Below are 19,593 nucleotides of genomic sequence, written 5' to 3'. Positions count from 1 at the left end.
AAAAAGAGAAAAATATAGACTGAAAGTCTCCGAAATCTAGAGGAAAAGTAGAAACATTTCTTTATTTATATTTTTCACCCGTTCTGCGAGAAATAAACTTTATGCGTCGCACCAAAGTGCACCAGCGCTAACGTCGCCTTTCGCCATCGAACGCTTCCTATTTAAGATCCTACTTTGAGCGGACATGAAAAAAAGTGAGTGAGAAAGAAAGAGAAAGAGAGAGAGATCGGAAAAGAAAGAAAAAAGAAGATGAAGCACAAATGTGATAGTCATGTATCTCACGCGTGTTTTAGGGTGCAGCAAACCAGCGACAAAAGCGCCACGAAAGAACCCACCAATTTGTTTCCTCCCTTTTTTTTTAAGTTTTCTTTGTCGATTTGTTCGAGTCGTTTTCCGTCACCGTCTTCGTCGGGATCTGTGGCAAGCATCCCGGCAGGCGAACGCGGACGGCGTGCGAAAGAAGGGCAAGCGTTGGGAAAAAAAAGGGGACCAGGCAGAGAAAACAGTTGCGCGGATAACGCAAGACAGGCAGAGCAACAACAGGCTTCGAAAAAGCGGCCAAAAAAAACTAGGAAAGGAGCTACAGCAAAAGAGGCCCATTCGCCCAACACGATTTTGCGACTTGACAGCGCAAATAAGCTCGAACAATCGTTTTCTTCTTGTTTCGCCTCCCTCGGGTTGATTTGTTCGTTTGTTTTTGTTTGACTCGGGCCGTTGCTTAGGCGTTGAATTAGGCCTCCCCCTTTTTGCCACCTTCCCCTTTTCGCTCTCAAAATCTGACAGGATGCAATCCTATTTGCCCTCGACAAGAAGGGCACGGTCCAAGAAAAAAAACCTGACGTCTACTTGTGTGCGTGTGTGTACGTGTGTTTTTCTGTGCGTGTGTGCGTGCATGGGGTGTGTGTACGTGCGTTTGTTCACGTGTGCACGCGCGCCTGTTTGTGTGTGTGTATGTGTTTCTTTGTCGCAGGTTGCGTTGGTGCTGTTGTTAGCGCCTTGGCTTCCCCGTAATATTCCGGAGAAGAGTTTCCGGCTAGCTTTTGTTTTGCTCGGTGCGGAAACCCGTGTCCAGAAATAATCGCAACAATAACAAAAAGAACGCAAACAAAAAAAAAGAAGAGAGAAGAGAACCTGTGTGGCAAGTGGAATGAAGATTGAAAGGAATATCCAATTTTCCGACTCCTGCGGAGATTGGCTGCTTCCCGCTTTGCATCCGACATTGAAAGGGTTTCAGGCTGACAACCGAAGTTTCGGAAGTGAACGACGAATAGTGGCCTGCGATTTATTTTTATTTATTTTTTTATTATTTATAGGTCGGCACTCTACGTACCATTTATGGAGCGCGCGCGCTGGGAAGTGGAAACATCGGTGTGCGTTTCAAGCCGCGATATGTAATACGAGATGTTTTTCTCTGTCTACTGAACTTGAGAACGAAATATTTTACAATACATCCTTGACTGCCTGAACGTCAAAGCCCTCGATGTCTCTGAGAATGTGTCATCGGAATGACGTGCGTTTGAGTATGTTTTTTATTATTTACTGAACTGAGGAAAAACATGTGATACAGGGGACCATTGACGTGTACTATTTCACGTGCACGAGTTTTTTTTTCTTTTTATTAATATTATTATTAGTATGAAAAATTCTAGTTCATGCTTTAGAACATGGTGTGGTTAGGTACGGTGTGACAGTGACAGCGCACATCGCAGGCTCTGTCATGTGAAGGTAAACAATGTTCTCAAGTCTATTTGAAAAAGTGTGGCATATCACTCATGTTACTCGAACAGCACGAATCTTTTTTGAAGAAGCTAAAAATTCCCAGTTCTTTTTTTTTTTTTGTTTTTTGTTTTCGTTGTTTTAGCAAATTGTGATCCTTTAATTATTAGGGATACACAACTACTAGATCCCACACGTTCCGCGTTGTTGCTTTATGCCGTCAATGAGATTTGAACGACCCCGCTGTTTCACAAGGGACGCAGAGCCGTGTATTGGGAGAGTTTGGCCAATGGGCGGGGAGCAAAGGCCGCCGCCAGCGCCGAATATTCCCCCCGCGGTTAGAGCGTAAACTAAAAGTGCGACGCAGCGTCGAGCAATCAGCAGACCTCGAGGTCACAATATTGGAAACGACATTTAAAGCGTGAAATAGAAGTGTTCAATCTCGCAGCACCAATGATCGCAACTACGCGCAGTTTTCTCTGGTTTGAAGCGCACGTTCGTTTATTCTACCGCTGAATATGGACGTGACGAAAACCTCACATGCGCCAAGGTTTCAGTCGCCAAGAGTTTTACCTTTTTACTCAAGCGACGCTAAAACGGCTTAAATTATTCGAGTCGCATTTTTAGAGCTCGCGACCGCCGCTAGGGGCTGTTTCGCGGGCGGTGGAAAAAAGCTCGCCGGAGAAAAGCTCACCGGAGATAAGCTCACCGGACAAAAGCTCACCGCAAAACCGGCAGATGCGGAGAAAAGCTCACCGGCTTTGAGCGGATGCGGAGAAAAGCTCACCGACTTTTTTTTTTTAACTTACCGGATTCCGCGCCAAACGTGGAAATTTAACAGAATTCGCATTCGGCACTTCATTAAAAATATGTCCTCTTTTTGTAATATTCTTTAAGTTCATTGGGCTATTTACTAATTCCTCGGAAATCAGTAATCACCCATTTTGTATATTAATAAAGCCGCAAGTATAAGATCAGAACATTGTACACTAGTAAAAAAAGACAACAATCTGTTAACAAAAGCTTCAAAGAGAATTTCAGGCACCGCGTTGTTGCGCATGCACTTTGGGATTTTTGGCATTTAGAGTTTTGATTTTGAGGTTTTAGGCAGACATTAATAAGTGCCGTTCTTCCAACTTTTTCCTGTTCTTCAAGTTCATAAAGTTTTCAGTTAGGTTTTCGTTGACTAGAGTGTAAGCCACAAAAAACACTAGCCCATAATTTTTAATTTGGGAGCAATATACCCAATCAGCTTAAGAAATATGAGAAAAATGGACAGTTTCTTTATTACAAAGCTGACGAATTTTAATGATAATAAATTACTATATGTAACGCATGATCCGATAGCCTCCATAGAAGAATAGCCTCCAATAGAAGAAAACGAATCGGAGAGCTTTTCTCCGCATCCGCCGGTTTTGCGGTGAGCTTTTCTCCGGTGAGTGTATCTATCTCCGGTGGGGTCTTCTTCGGTGCACTTTTCTCCGGTAAGCTTTTCTCCGGGATTCCTGTTTCGCGACCTGTGGTTGGCCTTGAGGTGCTCGCCTATTGAAACCAATGAATAGCCAAATTTTTCCAATACACGGCTCTGAAGGTACGAATTGAGAACGCGTGACTACTACGTTCCTGATATCTTTAATCAGCTACCGGATTATGTGTTTTTCCGGAATTTCAGAACAAAAGCGAAAAAATGGCTACGCGCATGTATGTCGAATACAGTACTCTGGAGAACTTGATGTTTTAACTCGTGTCGTCAGAACTTTGATAAACAGATGGCACACTGTTCGAGTCGGGACAGAGATAAGCAGCACGAATTATTTGAACTGATAGCCTAAAATTGTACCCGTGCAGTTTGTTTCTCCTTTTTACCACGATATGAAGTAGGTATATTTACTTTGTTGTTCTGTTGGAGATAAAATCGATATATATATATATATATATATATATATATATATATATATATATATATATATATATATATATATATATTGTCTTGAAGACTAGTAATGTTTAGGACGTTTTTGCGCTATTTTATAATACAGTACTGTCATGGTGTCATAGCCAATCATCCCCTCTTGTTCATGCCGTGCACTACAGAGTGTGTCTTCTACTCGATGTGCAACGGGGTGTGTGCAAATATGTGTGGTCAATGTATTCCTGGCGTTAATGTTTTCGTGTCGTCGGTTTTGTGTTTAACTTGTTGTGTGTGTAAGTATCGCTGTGCCAACACCAAGACAGTAAGGTTGTTCCTTGGCACCGAATAAAATTGATTCTTGATAATTAATAATATCATTATTATTATTATTATTATCATCATCATCATTTAATACAGATATTGCTTCTAAAAGAAGTGACGATCACATTGATACTATTTCCAGACAACTTATTCCGCTCGGCGGGCATTCAATTGCAAAAAAAAAATATATATATATAATTTTTAATGGCTGTGTTAATTACACATCTTAGCGGCCACGCGTGCCGCCTTTGTAATTTTGAAGTATGTCCTTATCAAACGCTGTATCAGTTTTTCTTTTTTTTTTTTTTTTTTTTTTTTGTTAGGAATTGCAGAAACATTTTTTGAAGTATTAGTATATGCAGTTGGAAAAGTTCACGCTGGGTATTTGTAGATTCTGCGTGATGTCCAGCAACCATCAGACTTCCTTGTGTAAGAAGTGCGGTTATTCACGCAACATATGTACTGCGTGTGTTAAGACATCCTCTGTAGGTATTGTTTTCGTACAAGCTAAGAAAAAACACCGCTTGAGATGCACACGGCTCAGGGGAGTGTCTACATGCAGACACGTCTGTGCAAAGGCCGCCGCGTAGAAATGTTCATACTTTTTACACGAAATGGGGCTATCCCAAGTTGCAACGCCTTTTAAAAAAAAAATGCAATCGTTGTTTTATTTTTTTACGAACCAGATTTGAAAGGACGCGTTTGTTAAATCCGTAACCGGAGTCATCTTCCCCTCTTTACTCTTCTGCCCCGCAGAGAAGCATCATTGTGCGAAATTGTTGTTTAAAGCTGCGCCACTCTCCACGGGCGTTCAACTTCCTTCTAACAAAAAAGAAAATATACTTACGCTGTTGCGAATATCCCGCAAAATATTTTTATTAAAAATACATTTTGTCTTTATCGCTGGGACTGTCACGATTTCGCGGGAATATATGACTGTAAACAAATTTTGTTTCTGCAAAAACCGCAATTTCATAAGAAGAAGAAAATACAAAACAAAAAACAGCGCATTGATATTGTAGGTAATTATAGTGCAACAAACACTGAATTAGGCCGAAGGAGAGCAGACGCCGCTTAGCGAGAAGAAAATTCACACCACGTGTACTACGTCACGCAAAGTGGGCGCGGCTAGGGAGTGCTCCGGTGGAGAAGCGCTGTTCCAATGTTTCTGCATGCGGGTCTTGCTTCCCCGCACCACACCGTGACTGCCCGCATACATGCATGATGATGATGATGATGATGATGATGCGGCTTTTCCTTTTATTACGGGCGAGCAAGAAGAGTGTGCTCATGTTGTGCAAAGCACCCTCAACAGAACTGAGGAATGTCTGCAAAAACGCCAAGTTAAAAAATAAAAATAAAAATTATTTATTTTTTTGGAATATGTCCTAAACTCACAAATGTGAAGTATATTGTTGAGTGACCCTAGTGCTGCAGCGTGTTATGCGCATCTGGTGTGTTAAAATAGGCGGCCACCTCGATAACTGCGCCAGCGATGGCCACCGGAAAGTGCATGAAAGCAAATTAAGAAATATGCATTTTTACTTAAGCTCGTGAGATCTAGCACGTCAAGGCTTGCTCACAACGCACCACCTTTTTACATTACGAAGCTTACGTACGCTTACGTCGAGATACGATCGCAAGTCACCGGCACATCCGTGCTTCGTACGAAGCACTGCAACCGGATAAAATAGTAGCTTGGCAGGTGGGATACGAAGCACGGATGTGGCGGTGACTTGCTGTCGTACTTCGACGTAGGCGTACATAAGCTTCGTAACGTAAGAAAACGGTGCTCTGTGAATCAGCCTTGACCGAAATCCTCGGTCAAAGGCTTAGTGCATTCACTCGTCTTAAACTATTTTGAACAGAAAAAAAAAACAAAAAAAAAACGCGGTACCAGGAAAAAAAAACAGCTTTCTTAAATCATATTGTCACGGATGAAGGCGAAGAGACGACGAATAATGAACTGAAAATAAAGGTTTAATCGGCGAGGTTGTGCCAGAAACAAAAGGAAGAACAAACGTCGAGAAAGCAGCAGCGGGCGTCGATGGCGGCAGCGGCGAGCGACGGTGCGTCGGTGTGACAGCTAGCTTGCTAGTGAGAGAGTGAATGTGCCTCTGCCTCATTGTCGGGAGAATCTGAGTGACTCGACAAAGCCACGAGCAGATCCTTATCTAGTACACTCGGCTTCTCGAAGATTCGGCCTAGAATATTCGGCAGTGAGCTAGAGCGAGGCTGACTAGGCAAAGGGTATTCTGGCCTCCCTGCCTTTTGCACTCGGAGTGAGGGTATACGCGAATCTCCTAGATGAACGTAAAAGCGTTCCTTCGCGATCATGCACGCGGCAATATAGTATATGAGGACCCTTTCAAGATGCGTGTTTTTATCTAAAAAGTAAAGTTATCTCGAAGGGGACATCAACGTCAGGCACTTCGAAGTGATAGCGTTGTAGGCGATCTAGTGTCGACATTTTCGTTTTTCGCTCCTATACCACGGCGCAACCAACGAAGCCGGTAAGAACGGCACCTGGCGCTTAAGCAGTGTTTCCATTACACAAATCACCGCTCCCGAAACCGAGCCATTGAGAGCGCCGAGGCAGCCTTTTGTAAAGTCGCGCCGACGAGAACGGGCTCCCTCCGGTCCTCCCCCATGCGCCCTACATTGTAACGCGACGTCCTCGCTCCTTGCGCCCCTAAAGACTTCCGTTTGTCCGAACCCCGCTCTCCCGAACCCCTCAAGTGCTTAGGGAATCAGAGCTCCCGTTCCAAAAGTTGACCGTCCCGCGGCATTCCATTCCGTCCAAGCAACTCCTCATGCAAGATTCAGCCCCCCCCCCCCCCCCCCCCCTTTTCACGCGATCAATATTTTTCCTCCAGGGGTGTTAATAGCTCGCAAACGACTTTTCTCGGCCAGTAAAGCCCCACGGCCGGAAGTCGGGGCCCCCCCCAAGTCACCGCCCCGCCACTGGAAGACGCTTCCCAGTCACTCACTCATTTCCGCCGATGCCAGCGCTGCCCGGCGGCGTCCCACTTGACTTTCATGAGGCTACGCTCTGGCATTCCGGGAGACCTTAGCGTCGGACCGCGGCCAAGAAAAGTCCTCGGGTGAAGTTGTGCGCGGGCGGCAGAGGAGATACTCTTCGGGCTTTTGCGCCGCCGTAGCCACACGCACACACGCTATACTCGCTTACTTATTCATTCTCGGCGCCCGTGGGGATTATGCGGGAAAACTGCGTAGTAAAAGAAAGAAAGAAACGGTGTCGCCACCGGTGTTTGAGTCACCGACTCGGGGACATTTCCCTTCGCTTCGGTTGTGGGCGTCTGCGTGCGTTTACGAATCTGCGTTTGGTGCTCTGCAGCTCGATCTTTTCAAGGGGGATTCCTGACCACCTTAGAAAGGGCAAAACGAAATTTTCGTTGCAAAAAACTTCGAGCTTTTTTTATTATTTGTGTAAGAACAGTGTGTGCTTGTATACAATAACCAGGACCATCTCTCCTAAAAGGAGGTAAGGTGGTACGATTGACAAACAATTCCGCGAGGCTTTTTCCGAGGACGTCGGTCTGATAAAGCCTTTGCTGTTGCTCTAAACTTGTTCCTACGGCTCGGAACACGAGGAGCAAAAGCTCCCGCTGCAGAACCTAGAGATCGTGGGTTTAACTAGAGCCACTAAATGAGCTGCGCTTAAAGTATCGGCACTCCGTTCTCCGACATTGTTGTGGGCGCCGCCATTTCGGTGCTTGTGCAAAGCAGACGCAACTGCCGATCGCCATGATTCAAAAGTGTGACTTCCCCATCGTTAGATTCGGTGTTAGGAAGCTCATGCAATATTGCTTTGCTCTGCCGCGAACTGTTTAAACATTGTGGAGGGCGGAAAAACGTTTCCTCTGATTTCAGATAAAGCTTTAGATAACTGGCAACCATGATTTTAAGCCACAATATGGCCAAATGTAGTTACTGTGAAGCGTAGCTTATTTAGTGGCACTAGGTCTAACAATCCCCACCACTGCGAGTTCCGTTCTGCATCAGCATCGCACAGGCGTGTGGTTGTGTATCACTTCCGCGTAAACCGCGTTAAAAAAAAAAGAAACATAGAAAACAAAACCTAGGCTACACTCTAAAAAAAACCCGTGAGTCTGCTTTCCCGCACAACACTCGGAAAGCCAATTGCCGCACCTTACGGAGGTAGCTCAGCGAATGACACTGCCGAAACATGTGTTTAGACCAAGAAACGCAGTCTGAGTTGTAACATTAAGCAATGCAAAACGTCACGCTTGCAATGCTTAATGTCACAACTCAAAACTGCGTTTTTTGGTCTAAACATATGTTTCGGCATTGCCATTTGCTGAGCTGCCTCCGTAAGGTGCGGTGATTGGCTCTCCGGGGGTTGTGCGTGAAAGTAGACGCACAAACTTTTTTTAGAGTGTAGCCGTAGTACTGCACTGGCAAACTTTCTGAGCGAATGTAGTAGACATCCATCGGGGCTGACTAACTACCCGCCGTCTTACACGTAACAAGATTATCATTATTTCTGACGAATGTTTCAGTACATTTATTCATTCAGGTCGAATTTTATTTCCTTTCATTTATTATCCCTTAAAACACCCACTGGGCTTTACTTAAGGGGAGGCAAAAGAAAAAAACAAATTCAAAACACAAGAAATTACAAAAATACAACAAAAAAAGAATAGAACTCAACATGTTGCTGTGTACTTACGGAAGTTCCAGGTCCAGTTCTGAAGTTAGACGCCATACTGTAAGGACCCTCGCCTTATATACTTACATCTACTCAACCTGCATCCTTTTTTTGTTTGTATGAACATTTACAAGTTTGTTTGTGCGATAGCTCTTCTTGTACTCCCCTTCCCGATGTTTCGTCCGCAGCCGAGCATGCGCGTCCAGCCCCTGTCCCGCTTCTGGAGGTTCGTGGAGCGCAACTACGGAGCGCAGTCGCTCCAGACGGCGCTCGAGGGACTCTCCGACGTGCTCGTACGAACGCTCCTGGTCGCCGAAGCCGTGCTCCACTCGGCGCCATCATCACAAGCGATCAGGAAGATGAGGTGCGTTGAAAACCGTCCTGGTGCCAACACCGCCTAGACTCATGGTTGCCTAGAATCAGGGGAGGCGAGGAGGGGCGAAGGAGGAGGGGAGGGTCCTCCGTACCCCCTTCTCCTCCCCCTCCTCCTTCTCCATACCCTCCCATCCTCTTCTGTAGCCTCCCCTCCAAGTGCTGCGTACCCTCCCGTCACGGTATACCGCAAAATCAAAATACCCCAAGAACTGCGCTCTCATTTCGCATTACAGAGATTTGTAAACGTCTTTCAAGATTTTCATATCCGCATTCCACGCTCGTGACGAAACGTTTCACGTGAGCGTTGTAGGTTGATCGAAATTTCTACGCGAGGTTATGTAGCTGTGACGTCATGACCCTATCGACCAATCAGGAGTTTCTCGTCAGAACCCTCCGACGCCAACGCCGGCTTTTCTGGGACAGGAGCTCCCTAACGGCTATCGCGTTAAAAAGCGAGACAGAAGAAACAAGGAAGGGCACGGGCACAGCGCTGGGTTTCAACAGAAAGTTTTGTCTAACTCACTAGAAAAGAAAATAATAAAACACGGAGGGATATTCTGACCGGCGCGTTAGCGCACCTTCTCTATATATGTATCGCTAGGGAGTGACGAAGCGGGCTTGATCGAGGAATGTAGCAGATTTGTATGAAGGTAATTTGGCGCGGTATAAATATGTTTACCGGTTATTTTGTGTCTGCTTTCTTTTCTCCTTCTTCTTGTTTTTTTTTTTTTTCGTTTCTAGCTTGTTACAATACATTTTTAGTTGAAAGTCAGCACTGTGTCTGTGCCTTCCTTGCTTCTTATGTTTTGCCGATCTTTTCTTCGCTGCTTTTTCTCGTAAAACGATTAGTTACTTTATTTCAGTGACGTGCACGCGTCTTCCTCGAATTATCAAAGCCAGCGAACAACCTCCTCTACCTCCGTGTAACGTCATTACAGTCGGATGGCGCCAACCGAGCAATTGGGCACGAGCCCGACGCCGAGCGTCCTTCTCGGCGTTTATTGGACACGAGGCTCAGCCGAGCGCTGACGCACCGCTCGTGTCTAATATGTGTCTACACTCGATCTCGCTGTGATGACGTCAAACTTCCAGTGCGCAGGTTTTATTGTTTATATTATTATTATTCTAGGTGATGTCGCTAGCTGGGGTTGCTTTTAGACGCCACGAGGGAGACTGGTGGTCGAGTGTGTTTTGAAGTCTGTTAGCTCGCCGCACACTCTAAAAAAAGTCTGTGTGTCTACTTTCGCGCACAACACTCGGGGAGCCAATCACCGCAAGTCACGGAGGCAGCTCAGCGAATGACGATGTCGAAACATATGTTTAGACCCAAAAACGCCGTCTGAGTTGTGACAATAAGCAATGCAAGCGTGACATTTTGCATTGCTTAATGTCACAACTTAGACTGCTTTTTGGGTCATATGTTTCGTTATCGCCATTCGCTGAGCTGCCTCCGTAAGTTGCGATGATTGGCTCTCCTAGTGTTGTGCGGGAAAGTAGACGCAAAGACTTTTTTTAGAGTGAAGCTCGGAGGAGTTGGAGCGAAAACTAGAACCCAGAGAATCTGGGCTCCGTCCTCTTTCCTTTCGTTCTCTTAGGGAATGAACATCGTAGCCGCGTGGGATCGCCTAATCAGTTCTGCGTGAACCCTTCGGCTTAAAGGCCGACGACCGTACACGAGATTCTGCAAGGCAGAAGATCCTCCTTACCATGGGGGAGGAGGAAACAGGCAACGGTGGACAGGGCAGGAGGAGGGAGAGGAGAAAGCGAGGGAAAAGTGGAAAGCGCGAGCTGGTCGTCGGTCTCTAAAAAAAAAAAAAATCTAAAGGGTACTTGAAAAAAAAAAGAAACGAGTTAGAGGTGATTTTTCCGTATTTTTGTCCCGTGAATTCAAATATTACGAGCTTTTGACCCGAGCGCATCAATAGGCGCCAGAAGAACCGAAAAACTAACCACTGGCTCTGATGTCATACCCAGGGGTTTTAACTGCCCCGCGCGTAGGCCTTACCCGAGCGCTTTCGACTGTTCGGGTAAGGCTTAGAATTTATTACTGTAAAAGTTTTCTTTTTCAGTCTTTTCTTTTTCCCCCGCTACATCGAACGAAGCCATCATACGGGCCGTGAAACATCTTCACCATCGCCTCCCGATCTCCATAAAACGTGTTATGGCCATTAGCATCGCAGCAAAAAAAAAGCAACAAAACAACTACATAAACTGATCGTCCAAAGGAAATCGTTACTTACTTACCGTCAACTTGGTGCAAACTAAAATAGCCGTAGACTTCCGTTAAACTCGATAAGAACGAAATGAATCAATACCCTCGCATTAACCTGCACGTGTGTATGGGTGTTTTCGTTTCCTTTAATGAGCACTTGATCGATGCTCCTTTCAGAAAGCCAATCTTCAATTTTATCGACTCATCGATTCACTTATATTTGCGTCAGTAATAGTGATTGAGCGTTTATCATTATTTTTATCGTTTCATTATGCATCAATCTCAAGGGGAGATTAGTATACCTTGGCTAACAAAGGTAATTGGTTCTGAAACTCAACAACGAATACTTAATAATAAGATCGATCGAAAAAGATTTTTTTTTAATTCTTAAATAAAGCCCCGGAACAGATCAATAGAACGTGGCAAAACATTTCATCGTGCACTACACCCTCACTCATCACCAGCTGACATGGCGCACTCGCAATCTGGAGGCTATTCAAGTGAATTCTGAAAATGAACGTTGAAGGTCTCAAAGCAGCCCCTCAATGCATATCCTCCTGCTAGTTTAGCAAATATAGGTTGTCACAAAAGAAAATTTACAATTTTTTTTTTTTTTTTACTGCAAAAGTAAACTAGGCGTCGCCGAACGCTCATTCGCCGCCCAAAGGTACCGCTAGAGGTCACAACCATATGCCAAAGTTTCAGCCCGATCCGATACCTTATTCAAAAGTTATAAGTGATTTTCTGAAAATTTCGATGGGAAAATGGCGACCGACAAAGTTTTCAAATACAGGGGGCTTTATGGCACCAGAAACCGAAAACGGGCAAAAATGGGCTCCATTTTCTTATTGAAATTTTCAGAAAATCACTTTTGAATCAGGTATCGGATCGGGCTGAAACTTTGGCATCTGGTTGTGACCTCAAGAGCTACCTTTGGGCGGAGAATGAGCGTTCTGCGACGCCTAATTTATTTTTGCGGTAAAAAAAAAAAAATCTGTAAGTTTTCTTTTGTGACACCCTGTACAACACAAAAGCAAACCTCGTTTTCTTTTTCTTTTTCTTTTTTTTTCTGTTTGTCTACACGTTGCGGAATAAAATACGGAACTTGGAGAGGAAAACAAAAACGTGAAGCGTCACAAAATGTTACCATCCTGATGTAAATGCATGAAATATTATCCCGCGTTTTCTTGTGAAACTTTTCAGTTGCAGTACAAACTCTACTCTGGCGCACGGCAGTTGCAGCTAAGAGTTTTGGAATAGGGTTTTACATTAACCTGATGACTGCATGTCCAACATGGGCTTTGCGTGAGTGAACGAGCGAGTGAATGTTCGAGTTAAAGCGCGCATAACCAGGAAGATTTGCGAGTATTAAGCAGACATACACGTCACAGCTTAACCGCCTTCGCGGATAAATACCTACAGCTCTCGGTGTCAGTTGTAACGCTGGTGCGCATGCTGATCGTTGGACCCCAGTTCACTGTTCCTTCAAACAAAACGGCTCTGAGGCTGGACGTTCAAATCGGGTCAACCCTCTGCAAGTTGAAACATCGGCGAGTGTCATTAGTTGCATTAAAACTTGGGTTTGGGCTAGTTGGTCCATTACTGAATAAAAGGTTAAAAAGCGCGAACAAACGAGGACAATAAAGAAACACGGACGACAGGACAGGCGCTTCGAAAGCGCTTGTCCTGTCGTTCGTGTTTCTTTATTGTCCTCGTTTGTTCGCGCTTTTTAACCTTTTATTCAGTCATTAGTTGTTACACTCTAAGGAAAGCCCGTGCGTCTACTTCCCCGCACAACACTCGTAGATCCAATCGCCGCAACTTACGGAGGCAGCTCAGCAAACGACGCTGCCGAAACATATGTTTAGGCCAAAAAACGCAGTCTGAGTTCTAACATTAAGCAATGCAAGCGTGACGTTTTTCATTGCTTAATGTCACAATTGAGACTGCGTTTTTTGATCTAAACATGTGTTTTGGTATCGTCATTCTTTCAGCGGCCTCCGTAAGTTGCGGTAATTGGCTCTCCGAGGTGTTGTGCGGGAAAGTAGACGCATGGGCTTTTGTTAGAGTGTACAACGCAACATTTTAACGCCAGGGATATTCCCGCGGCGAGCAATTAGCGAATGCGCCATACTCACTTTTGATGGCAGTGCTTCAAGATGTGCGACCCTCAAATATCATCGCAGGACCCTCACTCGGCACAGAAATCGATACTTTACTTAATGTCCGTTCCTTGCCTCGTGATTGGTCCTCCGGCGTACTCGTCGGTTAAGGCCTCAACCTGATTGGCCGTGGTGCGATAATGAGATGCTCAGTACCTCGCTACGCTCTGCATTTCATAAACTGTAATTGCTATGCATCTTAGGTGAATATTCTGCCGTTTATTGCAGTGTGTGCTTCAGGTATTTGCGCCTCGATGGCTCATATTGACGTCGTCTGCATTCGTTTTCTCGAATCATCCGTCCGCGTTCGGGTCAAATTTATTGTTCTATATTTATCTCGATTTAGTCAGCGAGTTTTATAAGCCTGCATTGTGTAACGGGAACCTCCAGACAGTTCAAACGCATATTGAATTTGCATCAAGTTTCACTCGTTCCTTTTTTTTTCTATTTCTTAAGGCCAGACAAGCGATGTTCGCGCGTTATCCCATGGGAACGAACAATTGTAAGGTTCGAAACGTTCTTAGAGAGAATAAGTTTAATGGAAATGGAACATAACAGTACAACGCGAAACTTCAAAGCCTTACAAATTACACGTGTACTAGGTGTATGTAAGTGTATGATTTGTTGGTTATTCTGTTTGAGAGAAATCAGACATCTGTCACGACGGGCACTCAGCGAGTCGAAAACTAACATTAAAATTTCAATGACTTTTCATTTGCGCAAAGAAATCATCATGCAAGAAATTATTTAAACAATAACGTTTGTCTTTAATGTAAATTCTCCTAGGCGATTTGTGGGTGCCGTTACGTATGATACAAATCTTTGTTTTTCGCCTGACGCGTTTTCATTGTGTTCTTCGCTACCTTCAATACTTGAGGGAAGCTGTCTTCCTTCGAGCGAGGAAGCTTTCTTTAATATTTTACAGCACATTTTTTTAACACAACCTTTACAACGTGCAGAAACTTCATTGCCAGCGTTTACGCTTCACTAATTAGAATTTCGGAACAGCCTAGGAGTTCGAAAGTTCCGTTTTCTTGCGGTTTATTTTGGTCACTCTTTCTTTCTTTTGAGTTTTCTGACTTCTTCGGCAGATTCATTACTTGTAATGTTCAAACCCGCCATGTCTTTGCCAACGTACCGTGGTAAAGATTTAAACGATAACTCCTTGAGCGCAGGCCTTTGTCTCCGATTTCGTTTTTAATTCGTAAACTCTCCCTCATTACGGTTGCGTAAAGGTTAAAGAAGCCACAGAAGTAAATTTAATTTAGTAAATTGTGCCCGACAAAACTCATAAAAAAGAACTGCCCATGTATCGACCTATTGAAAGATAATTCCGGGATGAAAAATAAATTACCGGGTTGATACGAAGCCGTTCAGATCAGGTCTTTGTCATGTACGTCCACTTAATATGATCTGCCACCTTTACCCTAGGAGGAAAATACTCGCATGAAGCTCTAATTGTTAGGATTTTTAGTAAGTTCCGCTAGGTGTGACAAAGTTTCGTGTGATTCTCTTATTACTAAACTCGTGCACCGCTGATTCCAGCACTTTACTTCCGTCTGTTACAATATAAGAAGCCCGATCCACTTTGGGAATAGAAAAAGAAGTAAGGAATTACGTTTACAGTAATGAATAAGAAATTTAGAAAATAATTATACAGTACTTATCGAAGGTATTTACTGCACGACAATCGCGAATAGGCTTTTAACAAAACTAGGTATCGTGTATATAGTTTCTCAAAAATAGCATCGTACAATTTTCGAATGTCTGTGTAATTTGAGACATTACGTGCCTTTGCAATGTGAGAAACAATCCAGTTCAAAATCGTTGCACGGCCCTTTCAAGGTGGAAATAATAGAAACAAACAAGGTACTTATGTGGGCCAGTTGGAACGTATCTACGGTGGAAAAGCGCCAAAAGATACACGGAAAGACAGAAGGACAACAAGACAGGGCGCACTTTCAACTAAAGTTTCTTTGAAAAGTACACCATATATATACCCGACAGGCATATGAATCGTCACTCATCTTTGCCCAGCCCCCATTTCAAAAACTAATATTCATTCATGAAAAGGCCTAAGGAAGTTTCGAAGATGCAATCACTCCCCCTACTTTTAAGCTCAAAAGCCTCGCGTATTTCTCTCGACACTTTTGCTTTTGCATTCGGCTAGGATCTTAGTGTTGTGGAATGACGGCGAGCAAGGATGCTGCAGCGAACCGCAAGATGCCCGAAAGGTGTCGTCCTTGTCGACGCAGCACGCTCTCGCGCGCGGTCATTCACACATCTGCCAGATTGCCCCACATAACGTGACCCTCACGTCAGCGTAATTTCATAAACTACGCGAGTCGTACATTCCACGTACTTATTTCTGTGCTTGGTATCCCACGAATCTGCGATCAGCTGTGCGTTGTTGAGTTTACTGCATAACCGCCCCAACTTTTTAGGTGCACAAAACACTATCGGAACACTGTATACCGCTATGCCAATTTCTTCAGAGTATGCGCGACGGAATGCATGTCAGGAATAACCACCGGCCTCAGATTTCTGTTATCGCGGCGTGGCTTCAGTACCCCTTTAAACTTCTTAATTAAACTGCCCGGCACTTCTGCCCAATAAACTCACTGGAAAACCCGCTCTCTGCAGGCGGTCAACCTGTTTTGCAAAGCTCTCTTGCGCACTATATTGACAAGATTTCTTGAAAGAGGCCTCTAGGCAAGAGTTAGCGATTCCCCTGTTAACAAGCTTTGAATGACAGGAATCATAAAGAAGAATGCCTTTCCTAGATCTCCATGCGTGCATCCAACAGATGTGTTCTAGTAAAAAGCTTAACCTAAGGTCAAGAAACTGAAGGATTCCCTCCGTTGGTGATACATGCGTAAACGTCATGCCAAAGGGCTTTCAGGTATACGTCGGCCGAGCTCTGCGTTAGAAACACGAGCAAATAATGCGTGCTGTTGTTGTCCCTGAGGGCTCAGTTCTCAGCTTATTCGCTAGGGGCGCGACGGTCGGATCTCCTCCCCTATTTCGCTGAGTTCACTCTGTGCCGTATGTGTGAACAGGTCTTAAAGCCGCACTCACGCTGCTCATACATGAAAGAAACGACACGATGACAGAATGATCTAGGGACATGCCCCAAGCATATACGAATCCTGTGGGCTTCATACATGCTTCAAACAAGTATTTGTATGACCAATGTGACAACACTAGATATAGAAAGAAAACTCCCCTGATGCGGACGTTCTCTTGTATGAAGATACCGTCCCCACGTGAGCCGCGCCCTGTTTTCCTCGGGCAGATGTCCCAAGTGCTTCCAGCTCCTTGGCGTGGACCTGACCTTCAACACGTCCTTCTACCCGATGGTGACCGACGTGAACGGCCAGCCCAGCTTCTACCAGAGCCCCAAGCTCGAGGACGAGCCCATCAACGGACTCAAGCACCGCGTGCTTCGGGACACGGCACGACTCCTGTTCGGCGTGCGCTCCGTGGCAGACGAAGTGGCTCAGGCGGTTCAGGAAGCCTTCGAGAACCTCGGCATCATGGTGGGTACTCCTCGGGCTCTTGTCGCCTTCGATGCCCGTTCGCACACACACGCGTTCGTTTATTGACGGTGTTCTTGTGATCTCTTGCGACGAGATGAGCTACACTGGCACGCTGGCGCCATCGCTTCCTGACCTGACCTGCGTATCTATTTTTATCATTTTGTTACGTATCATTATTTCACCGTGGGCTATGACAATGTTATACACAAAAAGATAGTGATTTGATATCGCAAGTACTGTAAAACCTTCAGTCTAGTCTATGCACAGGTTGAACGTTTTCCAGGTTTATCTGACAGACCGCTCCAATGTGCCAGTGGTTAGAAGAAATCACAGCACACTCGGCACAATCAAACGCAAATGTGTAAACCAGCGTTTAGTGACAGAAAATAGAATAATTTAGTATTATTATCCTTGCGTCCACCGTGTTCCTCTTATTCATCGCGTTCTCTCAGCGCGGATTCTCACAATTCTTGTCTATATTTATCACAAATCAAGCAAAACGATGAAAAGTTAACATTTAAATTGTCTTTAGAACTCGGAACATTCGTTTAATTTCAGTCTATTTTGACAGCGGACGGGATGCCATGGCGACAATAATTTTCGGACGGGTCACTTCTTTGCGTTTTTTATTTATTTTCCCCGCTACAAGAACACGAGCACATTTCAATAGTTCAGAACTTCTCATGCATAACGTCGTTGAATTATGCTGCAAATTTAACCAAACCACGAATTAGGGCTACATATGTTGCATATTTTCAATCGTAGCAAAACTTTATTTTTACCAGTTGTCAATTCATTTGTCCAGGTCCTTCAGACTTTGCAGGCAGGCCACTACGCATAATGCTTTAAATGAAGATGTCTATTAATATTATTTGCAATTTCCTTTTAACACCATCCTGTCCTGAATGCGTTAAAAGGCACTTGGGGGCGTTAGTTATAACTTCAGTGGACAACAAGACTGACCAAGCGGCAGTTTTCTGAAGATCTCGGCATACAAAGATCGAGTTGACTTGTCAGACAGGCCAACATTGCATGAAGCGCTTGCCTAAGTAGCCCACTCTAGGTAAAGGGACAGTGTAAGTCACCTTAGATAATATTTAGAGCGCAGCTCTTAGGCGCCTGTTACCGGCTTCAGCGGCGTCGGCGTAACCGTGAGGTCACGTGACCCCCGTGATGTCACGTGAAACGAGTGACGTCACGTGACCCCCATGAGGTCACGTGACCTCACGGTTACGCCGACGCCGCTCGGACGGAGGGATAGCAGGCAGGATGGGGAGGTGAAGAGGAGGGAGGAGGGGTATATCCTACCCTCCTCCTCCTCAAGAGCTGCGCTCTAATTCGGCGTTACAGAGAGTTGTAAACGGCTTTCATTTTATTTTGACAAATAAAGAAAGAACGAAAGAGATCGTATTTGCGGAATTCGCCACTATTTATCTTTTTAATGGGGACCTATACTTAGCCGAATCTTTAAATCTTTGGTTTCAGGGTCTAAGCTGCCAGATATCTCACGACTTGTGCCTTAGCCGTGAAGACCTCGTCTTTCTTCTGGACACCCGTCGCGAGTCCATACAGACGGGTGGATTCCAACAGGTGAGATTATGTCTTCAGCGAAACTCGACAACAGCATCCCAAGAAAATTATTTAGCCATTTTATTTGCGAGTTTGACGAATGTGTCACTCGCGACACTTTTAACTGTTCGAACAACAAATGGTGCGCACAGTAGGTCAATGAGTGCAATGCAAGTGGCTGATAGGATACCGATGATGTTATCCTGGGACCCGTTCGGTTTAACTTGTAAAAAAAAAAAAAAAAAAAAAAAAACAACAACAACAACAACTAGGATTTGAAATAATTTCATGGACAGAAGACTCGGCCTTTGCCTGTTCTATCAGTTTGCAAGTGTCGCTTATACCTTAGTTGCTGAATCACTCAGTTTACAAAAATGCGGTTGTGTACAAAGCCTGTGATCTGCTAGGCTCTACCCATGCTCTATATTGGAGTATGAAAAAAAAACAAAAAAACTTTTAAACCCTAGTCAAACTGCTTATGCGTAATGGAAAAGACTGAGACACTTTCTAAGGCCGGTTTTCTTCTTGTGCAACGGTGCATTCGTTCACTCCGACGCAGTGATCAGGTCGGTGTGTTAATACGCTTCTACTGTACCCCGCAGTGTGCAATTCATAACGCTCGAACTTTAGTTGTCTTCTAACGTTTCAGTTGTCTGCACGTATACGGTCCATAAGTGTACGTGCCCCGAGGAAGCGAGCAAAAGAGGTGCGCTCAAGTACACTAGTGTCAGCACCCCACGGGGTATATCGCGTTAGTTCGTGCGAACGGAACACGATTATTCCGGAGGCGACGACGAACACTTATCCGCACTTGGGTAATCCGAGAAGCGCGGCACGACTTGGCCGGTGGTTTGCCGACAAGAGACAGAAAAGAGAAGATCAATCGATTGCACGTGAGCTGAGTGCGATGAAGGGAGGTAAGCTGCGGAATGATCTATTGCCGTTATGTACAGCCAACCCGAAAAAGGAGAAGAAAAAAACAAGAAGAAAACTGCGCGCGGCTCGTGAAGAATGATGTTCATAACTTCATCAGCGTCAATTGAGTGGCAGTTACCGGCGACTTGAGCTCACGCTTTCATCGCAATAATTGCTGA

At 44.7% G+C, this 19,593-nt stretch overlaps 1 protein-coding gene across 1 annotated transcript in view; it reads left to right on the top strand.

The window, feature by feature from the left end:
• Positions 1-19,593, top strand: part of LOC8023423 (cadherin-like and PC-esterase domain-containing protein 1) — a 77,167-nt gene that overhangs the window by 14,794 nt on the left and 42,780 nt on the right. Inside the window, exons 4-6 of the mRNA XM_040205334.3 lie at positions 8,831-9,006; positions 16,687-16,930; positions 18,416-18,520. Of these exons, the coding sequence (XP_040061268.2) occupies positions 8,831-9,006; positions 16,687-16,930; positions 18,416-18,520 (525 nt within the window). The remainder of the gene's footprint in view (positions 1-8,830; positions 9,007-16,686; positions 16,931-18,415; positions 18,521-19,593) is intronic.

The sequence above is a fragment of the Ixodes scapularis genome, unplaced genomic scaffold (assembly GCF_016920785.2).
Source record: "Ixodes scapularis isolate PalLabHiFi unplaced genomic scaffold, ASM1692078v2 PGA_scaffold2__306_contigs__length_199485367, whole genome shotgun sequence".
NCBI lineage: Eukaryota > Metazoa > Arthropoda > Arachnida > Ixodida > Ixodidae > Ixodes > Ixodes scapularis.
Note: the sequence above shows the minus strand (reverse complement) of the source record. Positions and strands in the feature narration are given on the sequence as shown.